The sequence below is a fragment of the Bombus vosnesenskii genome, unplaced genomic scaffold, assembly GCF_011952255.1.
Source record: "Bombus vosnesenskii isolate JDL3184/JDL3185 unplaced genomic scaffold, Bvos_JDL3184-5_v1.1 scf7180000013311, whole genome shotgun sequence".
Taxonomy (NCBI): domain Eukaryota; kingdom Metazoa; phylum Arthropoda; class Insecta; order Hymenoptera; family Apidae; genus Bombus; species Bombus vosnesenskii.
In genome coordinates, this window is record NW_022882959.1 from 880665 (window position 1) to 890655 (window position 9991).

A 9991-nucleotide genomic window follows, 5' to 3' on the forward strand; every position below is an offset into this window, starting at 1 on the left:
TTAAAATTTTGTGAAAGAGACCTGATATATGATTGACAAGATATATAATTAACCACTACGTAAATTGATATTGGGTCGTAACACAAATAAGTTCGGTCGAATAAAGAAATATATTGAGTTTGATCGTACTTGCAATTTAAAAAATTATATTTTGTAATCCAAGAAAGACCAATAAATTCCAATAAAATTCACGCCATAAACACAGAGAAAGATGGACGTAGGTTGTGACGTTGCGTTAAATTCATCTTGCAGAAAGGGTCGACGGGTGTGTTAACGTTGACTGAAGAGGAAAAGCGGACATTGATCGCGGAGGGATATCCAGTGCCTACGAAACTGCCTCTGACGAAACAAGAAGAGAAGTCCCTGAAGAAAGTCCGTAGGAAAATTAAGAACAAGGTGAATGTCGAATATTTGTTAGAAAATAATTAGGCCGCGAATGTTTATGCAAGTTGATATTTTTAGCGACACAAAGTATTTTACCTTTTAAATATTACAACGAGTAAATTTTATTTTTAATCTTCTGTGTATTTTCGAATATTACGCATGTTCTTTTTACTTGTATATCCCATAAACCTGCAAACATCCGCGATCTGGAAATAATTATACCGCTTTCGTGCTGCTTTTTCAATGAAATTATCTATTACTACCTAGTATAAAATTTGTTTCTTAATCTTTGATTCTAGACAGGTTCTGTTCTCTGCTTGCATTTTAATTTTATTTTCGATTTCGATGGATGATAAATCGTGTGTCGTAATTAATTAACATTTGAGAACAAACTTGCCCAAGATCTTGTGTCTGTGTTAAATCTGACGACGATAATTACGTAAAAGCAAACACTTTGTCGCTAGTCATTTTTTTGCGATACAGCTTTTTTCGTTTATAAATCAACGGCTGAAGAAAACACTTAACTCTTCAAATATACACTGAAATAACCAAACTTAATCAAACAAATCCACCTTTTTCGAAATTTTAAACTGTTTACTCTATTTCAATTTCTCATGCTTAATATTCTGATATTCTTGTGCCGTGTGAATGAATTAATTTAATTTTTAATATCATCTATTTACTTGGTTTTCGATATTTCCTATCCATATCAATTTTTAACGTGCCCCACTTATATAATACCTTATTTTTAATAATGTTAATTTTCTATTAATTTAACGTTGTCTACGTATTTAATATTTTATATCTAAATCATAATTGTTTCTTATATGAAACTATTCTTTTTAATTCCCTTTTTATCTATACAGTACAACGAACAACACATTGTCCACGAAATTCTTTCTTTAATTTCAACAAAATTTATACGAAAATATCTTCCCATTGGACAGAGAATGGAACAAAGGAAAAATGCATTGGTTTCCAGAAATTTGACGTAGCTATTCGTTACAGACATCAGAATATAATTTTCTCATAATGCAAACTGTTTCCTTGAATCTTGACAGGAATTCCTTGGTAGGAATTTTCGCGGAACAGCGAGTCAGTCGATAGCGTAACCAACGCTCAACGAAGAACAAAACTCGACGCATGATCGGCTATTTCGTGTTTCAGATATCAGCCCAGGAGTCGCGACGGAAGAAAAAGGAGTACATGGACGGTCTAGAAAGACGCGTGACGATGCTCACGAACGAGAACTCCTCCTACCGGGACCGACTAACAGCCTTAGAAGACACGAATCGCGAACTACTGAAAGAGCTTCAACGTCTCCAAGCCCTTCTTCAACTACAAAACTCGTAGGCACAACGTTTCGAAATCACGTTGAACGTTAAACTACAAACCGACGATTTGACTTATTATCAAGAAGACATTATAATCGCGGTCATAGTGGTCGGAAGGGCGATTTCGCGAAGACTGGTGGCCAGATAAAGGGCCTTAGAACGTGTTCCTGATCGTCGAATCACAAGTGTTTTACTTTTATCTTCTATGTAGTTTCCTTCGATCCTTGGACAATTTGTAATTTTCTTCGATTATAAAAGGGAGAGAAGAAAACTTACGTTTCGTCGATGGATATCTTTCAACGAATGATCCATCGAGTTTTTATGGGATCAAATGTTCTTGCGGACTATTTCCCAAACAGACCATTTTCCAAGGGAACAGTGCAATTTCCTTTACATTCCTGTGTAAAGTCTTCCTCGTGTAGCGGATCGAGCGTCAGTCGAGTAGAACGATTCGCGATGAAAATATATTCCTTGGATACGCCTCGTCTTCCTGTTTTCCGTGGACAGGAGTCGGCGGAGGGTGCAATTCTGCCGGGAGTGCCTTGATTCGCTTATCTTTCTTCCATCGCGAACGACGAATCGAAAACGAATTTTATTCTCCTTTCTCTTCTATCAAAAGTGTTTCGTTACGTTTCTGTTATTGTATCGCACCTAATGAATCGAATTCATCGAATTGTAACATATTGCGTAGAAAGCATGTGGAGAAAGGCCGATCGCTATACGATCTAAATGTGTAATACATCGAGAGCTTGAAATTCGAGTCAAAAATCGTAAAGTTCACGCTCTAAAGTGACTATAGAGAAGTTATTCTACGTGTAAAAATGAATCGGGAAAGCAAGAATAAAGTTTTTTCGTTAGAATCTTCGTTGTTGAGAAAATCGTATTTGAAAATTGAAGCGAGATATACGTGCGTTTAGTTGACTCTCGACAGGGCACGTGTCTATCGACGATTTTTTAGAAAACGAGACTTTAAAGGAAGAATATTATTTTACATTTTCGACTTATTTTTACACGCAGACCCCAACCTTCAGAGCAATGATACCATCTTCTTTCGATTTAGAGTGAACTGAACATACACATATCCGACCTATTTTCAAACTCGATTATCTCGAAGACGAAATGTTAAATAAAAAAGATTTATTCTTTATTTTTAATTTAGTTTTGCTTACACAATAACCTTCTGCCACCTATTTTGGAACATTCGATACATATAACGTTCGTTTCACACTTTATCTCGGAAAGTTGACTGTAGCAGAAGCGGTGTCTAATTTACCTCGAAAATTGAAATCAAAATGTAAAGAATAAATTTCTCAAAATCGATCGTATTTCAGTTTCCTTAAAGAAGAATACATTTCTAAAGGATAGCGGCTCGTATAACTTATTCCACAAAGTTCGATAAAGCGTACGGAGAGAGTTTTGATTCAAACGAAATTTCAACAAACGTTCAAAAGACGTGCGAAATTTAATTAAACGACAAGGATTAACCCTCCAAAGGCAGACGTATATTATATTTTTCCACACTCCGTGGTTACGCTGGGTCATTTCCATCCAAGATAAATATCCTTAGTATTTTGGACTTTCAAAAACGTAAAAAATGTCTAGGATACTTATCGATGTCTTCGCTGTATAATAAAGTCATTTATCAAGTCAAATATTTAAAATTTCTATCGATAAAAATCAAAATTTCGCTTGGATGAGTAACGACCCAGTTTAATTACGAAGAGTTAAACTCGTAGGGAGACATTTAGCGATAGATAAGCGTTCGCGCAGACTACTAAAGTATTTAGAAGCGTAAGTGCATTTTCAATCGAGTGTCGATTGATATTTGTATTCGCTTGACAGCGATGATGACTCTTCGATTTTCGTCCAAATAATATAATAAAATTAGGAAACGAATATAGAGAACGAAGAATAGTTAAAATATAATATTAAGACGACATACAATTAAAACGATAAATGTCCAACGCGTTAACTATATAAATTATATGGATAATGAGTGATTATAATTAATGTGGTATTTTATCTAGAATGAATACGAGATGATCGTGTACGTCTATTTTCTTCAGAGAAAATTTCTTAGATTGATATATATATATATATATTTAGGAATTTATTTATAGATTAGGATCCATTCACGCGAGATATAGATTTGTATATTATATTTGTAAAAGAAGACGTTTATTTAACCATCTGTACGTTGTTGAGATGGTTCGCGCACCATTGTGGTTTTAAGAAGAACGTGTGCAATGATGTTGACTTTGATTATTTCTTCAAAGAACGCGCCACAGTATATAGATGTAATTTTTTCGCAGTTCTGTTATACTATGATACTATATTACGTGCGGCGTGATTCGTAGTACGATAATGGAAGATAATTTTTCGCATTGCAAACAGTTGAGAAACTACAGCGAAAAATGGAAAATGAAATTCGAATCTTTTCCTCTAGAAACAGATATTTTTCGAGAAGAATTGTATTTTAGACGTAATAAGCAGGGTTTTTCTCTTTCCTGTTTTTTGAACTCCTTCGAGATTCTTAAAATTCTCGCGTTCTTTATCGAAAAAGTTTAATTCAAGAAAAAATAAGAAAGTAAAAACAGAGAATAGTCGAAGAATGTTTTCTGCGAAAAAAATATTTTCTGTGTAAGAAGTGTTTTTATAAAAAGACAAACACTCGGTATCGAAAATATAACTTCTCGACAAAAATAAATTTCTCGAGAGATTTGCAATTTAGGAGATAACAATGGTTTACAAATACACGCACAAAGAATCGTATAAAACTTAATTCTTCGAAAAATATCTAAGAAATCTAATCTTCGATTTTAACAAAAAGTCGGTAATCCGTTAACTTTATAACGAATCACGCCCCCCACTTTGCATATTCTATGCTCGCACTGATCACATGTATCGTCGAATTTCAAAAGCGACAAATTTTCATTGTCTAATGGGTACAAATATCACCGATAATGTTCACGATCGTGTGAATTAGAGTTAAAGGAAGGGTCGACGAATGGTTCTAAGAGAAAACTTGTCTCGAACACGAGCGCCGCCATTGATTACTATAACGATCTTCGAAAATACGATACTTTCGTCACGTGAAGTCTTGCTGATACAGTTAAGCACGAGAAGAAGAAATTCTCCAAACGATTGCATCTTCTTGAATTTTAAAATACATAGGAATTTTATTAACGCATCAAGTGCCATGATAGTTAAAAATATTATTATATTACAAAATTATGTGAAAACTATAACAGAACTTTGATTATCGGTACATCTAGATGGAACATTCTGCTTTTCTTCAAATTTTGCTGTAATATCTCTGCTAAGTTTTCCAACCATCTAACATATCGCACTGTGTTACGTGACGTGCATAACGCACGTAAAAGTCAGCGTGTGTATTATCGATAAAAAGTAAAAGAAGAAACGAATGTCGGAGTATGTTTTTGAAAAAAAAAAAACGATTTTATTTGAAGTGGAGGACCGCTTGAGAAATTCTGGGAAATGATAGAACGGTTCTTGTCTGTTTTACTTGGCTATTTAAAGCTCGAAGCCGAACGAGCTTCGGCGTCTGGAACATCTATTTTTATGCAGAATTCGCTGGGTCATTTAAACAATAACAAATGTGTTAGGCTCAGATTACGTCTACAATTTGGAAGCTCTATCTTTTATTTCAAACAGGTTGTCCGAAAGATTAATTATGAGATAGATTGGATAAACTATTTGGTAACTTATCGTGACGCGATAATTGTTATCACGTGTCGAGGTAAACTCGAAGGATTTATTTTATTAAATATTCTTTTGCCAAAACTCATATTTCTCTGTAATAATAACAATCGACATTCTGTTTTTCTTTTTATTTCAGAATTTTTATATCCTCTATAGAGTACCTTTAACGATACAATTAATTTAAATACACGTTAGCTTTTTGTATAAAGAATTAATCGCAAACTTTTAAACAAGTTACTAAATTTTTCAATCCGTCTCGACAAAGAAAATATCTCTGCCATAAGTCTGCTAATTTAATCGCAAGAAAAATGGGTTTTCAAAAATCACTGTTTTATTTAAAAAAATTAAAGGAGAATAAAAATCAGAAAGGGACGACCTTTCCTATTTGCGGAAAACCTGATTAATCGATCAAAGGGTAGGATAAATTTTAACTGACATGGCATCAAACGTGTTAATAAATATCAAAGATGGTCGAAGAACGTTTAACAGAATAATTCAAGGCTCCAGTATATGGAATTTCGATGGCGCGTCTCCGATTTCTTCATCAAACACATTTTCGATCACGATCGAGGCTCCTCGCGCGATTTTGCGATCTCATAGTTCGCGATCACGTGTCGCGGAAAATTTTCCTCCTGGCTTAGATCCAGGCTTCCAACCAATCGAAGTTCGCGAGAACTTCGATCAACTTGACTAGCCGTCATAAGCCCGCGGAACAGGGAATTTTAAACACGATCCATATTTTAAGCGGATATTGAAAGCCGAGATCTAGGGAAGCTGCCAATTTCCAATTTTTCAAATCCTAAACATTGAAATTTGCAAATTTTCATCTTTCCGAAACTTTAAACGTCTCGATTTCTCTTAACTTTATTCCTCTACTTCCGAAACTTCGAGTTTCTCGAATCTACGAAAATGTAATCGACGATAAATTTATTTGCAACTTAGGCTCCCGGAATAATAAGTGATATAGTTGTTCGACTTTCGCGAACAACAACGAAGATCCGTGAAAAAAGTTATCGGATTAACGTGATCTCTATTGAAACTCGAGAAAACTATCGTAGCAAAGATACGCGCAAAACTCCCAAGAGATTGAAAAAAAAATTAATGAGTTTATCAAACAGTGTCACGTGTGTTTATAGTACGCTAGGAGAAAAAAAATACGAGAAAGACACGCACACTCGTGTGTTACGTACTCACGGTAAAAAAAAAAAGCGACAAGACGTGTAAAAAAGGCAGGTTAACTCGGCGTCTGTCAATTACTTACGCCTGACTGAACACATCCGCAAACGTGAATCCTACTGACTTTAAAGATCGATGTGCCTCTAACGTTCTTAAAGGGGATACTGTTTTTCGCGCTTTCAGTTGTTGACCCTATCGATGGTACGAGATTGTGGCGTGACACCTGTACTTATGGGGTAATATCGATGCATTAAAGATTAAAGCTGAGAGTTGGACACCTATGGGCGTTTGTTACATTAAGTAGCGGGTGTTGGTCGCAATGGTCTCGCAAATAGGAAGAACTTAGATGAATTTTCCAATGGAAAGTATCTCCGGTTTAGATGATATTACAGCGGAACTTTGTTTATTCGAACGAAATTTTAACTGCCCGATGAATTGAAGTTTTGCTGGTTGAATTCGTTTATCTGGACACGAGCTGCTATTACGCGAACGAGAAACGATAGGCAGCAAGGACAGTTGGCGAACTCCTATTATACCAACTCTAATTATAATAAACTGTTTGTTCCGTTACAAGTTCAGATAAATGTAGTTCCAGTACGTAGTTAGAGATACGTTAATTTGGTATTTGAAAGAAATTTAAAAGTTGGGAAATTTGTTCAATTATTCGGAACTGTGTACGTCCGAATGACCAAATTTTGGGATTCTCAAGTTTCCGTAACTTTGCATCTCCGAATTCCTAGACTTGCAAATTTGTTGATTTTCGAATTGCACGTTGAAACTCTCAAATTTTGGATATCTAAACTCTCCTTCGACATTTTTTACAGTTTCATATTTTCAAGCTTTTCAATTATCTAAAATTCTTCAAATTTCAAGCTTTCAAATCCTGAAATCTCTAAATCTCTAGTTCATCGAATCCCACGCGCTCAAATTTCAAAGCATCTAGTTGTGAGTTTCTAAATTCCCAGTGTTTCCTAATTTCACAATTTCCAAGATTCTGTGAATCGTTCCGTTTTCAAAAATTTTCTAAATTCTCTTTGCCCAACTTCTACGCCACTCGCATTCTCCTCGAATATCTTCGCTCTCTTCGATCCGTGCGTTTCTAGGTTGTTTCAAAGTCGATCAAATGTCTATGTAAATTAATAAATCTCGAGATATGTGAAGAATTACTTGTTACAGTCCCTGTTAATCCTATTCGCGAGAAACAGACGCAATTTATACGTCGGTGTTATCCAATGATTCGCGGAAACCGTAATTCCTGCTATACAATTACACGAGTACGTACGTAAATTCGCTGGAGGAAGCCTCGTATCGTTAGATAAGAATCATAGCCTGTCGCGCAGGGAATCGTGTATAATTTCTTGTACAAAATGCCAATTGAACGCAGTTTTATCCAGAGGGAATGAGAGAAAGAGACGAACAGAGAGAGAGAATGAGAGAGAAAGAATTTAATATATTCTATAAACGAAGCTTTATATAAATGGTTATATATATACATATATATATATAAATATACATATATATACATAAGATATTTCTATATAAACAGATAATATATGTATACACTAAAGAAAACGTACACAAACACATTTACGAATCTACAAAATAGACGACGAGGGAACGATTGTCATACCATAGACTGTGGATATTTATGGAATTTCATATTTTTATCACTCGAACGATCAAGAAATGGATGAAGAAATCTGTAAACAGAGATTCGTACCACGAAACTAGATATCATAATTTTATCGTGGGCATCTCGTATATTTTTGCACGTTGTATGCATTTTAAGAGTTGCTATTCTTCCAAATTTCTCGCATTTCATACTTTTAAATATAAATGCCTAAAGATCCGCAGGCTGATCACACGCAAACAGACACGTACACGCAAATAACGTTCGCTCGATTTCATTATCGCGAATCGACGATCGATTACCGATTCGTAAAATACATTCGCAGCATCTGTGTGCCCTGCACCAAATATATGATGTATCGCGTGCATTATATTATTTATCCGCAGAGACCAACTGTGTATATCTCGGTATACGTGTCCTCGTGTTAGCTGTGCAACGACTTATCCTATTATCCCGACGAGTAAATGTCTTTACGCGATTATGGTGTGCCGCTGCCACGTGGACGCCGGTGCACGTGGTCGTTCGTCTAACTTCGAACGTTGTATGACAAATGAATAAACACATGTGACTTAACTTTTTTCTTTTCCACCTTTGAATTCTTAGCCACTCGTCCAATTTCGCGTCTGGCGTGGTTCGATTTCCTGGCAAAATATAAGAACCGTCGACCATACGGTATCATACTAATCCCTTTAAACGAACATCGTGTTGAAGAAAGTTTGTCCTTGATTTCCCAAATTTCGTTACGTCACTTTTAGAGTTGATCTTCCTAAACTATTTTTATATTCTTCTCCAGATAATTTACAATTTTGTTACGACTATGTAAATCGATATAACGAGCTGGAACAATAGTTCGTAGACGGTATTCCCAGTAGTCCGTGCCTTAGAGTTAAATACATTTGTTCGTAGATTATTGAGCGTCCTAGTTCATTGGGATGTTTCCTGCTCAGTCTCCTTGGGATTAACTTAGAACATAAGTTGTTTACTAGTGGGTTTAGGTGGTCTTCTAATCCCTTCTTAATCTTCCTACACAAATTCCTTAGTACTTGTAATACATGGCGCGATAGATGGAATGATAGTAAACGAAAATAACCTTCACCAGCTAATTGATTTTGCACGTACGTGGAATAATAGATTTCATATGACGTCACTGTTCGTATTGGCAATCTTATCGGGTTTACTCTTCTGTTAGGTTTCACAGGATCATCGAGCGTTTTTATCAAAATATCGAGTAACCGATACTTCGAAATTCGATTAAAGCGAACTACTAAAGAAATACTTTTGCTCGTTTAATTCTCTTCGCAATTCTAAATGGAAAAATTACGTATTTTACCTTATATGCCGACTTAATTATGCCGTCGAAATAAGACCATTCGCGCATCACATTTCACAGCCCAATCTGATAGGCCTGCACAATTGAATGGACCGTTCATTCGCGTTTTAATTAAGATTCTGGTAATGAATTATCGACCTCCACCTCCTGATAACATTATTTCAATCTCTTTTCATTTCCTGGACGTCCTTCGAATTTTAGAAACGAACAAATTTTTACGTCGTTGAATTCTCTAGCGAATTTTTTATCGTTAAAAAATATTTCAATTTTTTATTTCTCAAAAAAAATTAAACGATGTAAATGATTAAATGTACGAAATAACGTACGTTCACAACGGTTATAACATTTATTGAAAAAGAATGATTATACAGCGAATCGTTTCTTATATTACAACGTAATAAAAGCTGCTTTATA

The 9991-nt window shown here is 35.2% G+C and overlaps 1 protein-coding gene across 1 annotated transcript in view; it reads left to right on the plus strand.

Annotated features, from left to right (window-relative positions):
* Positions 1-8820, plus strand: part of LOC117234978 (cyclic AMP-responsive element-binding protein 3-like protein 2) — a 48088-nt gene extending 39268 nt beyond the window's left edge. The window contains exons 6-7 of the mRNA XM_033496579.1: positions 253-396; positions 1552-8820. Of these exons, the coding sequence (XP_033352470.1) occupies positions 253-396; positions 1552-1737 (330 nt within the window). The 3' untranslated portion in view covers positions 1738-8820. The remainder of the gene's footprint in view (positions 1-252; positions 397-1551) is intronic.
* The last annotated feature ends 1171 nt before the right edge of the window (positions 8821-9991 follow it).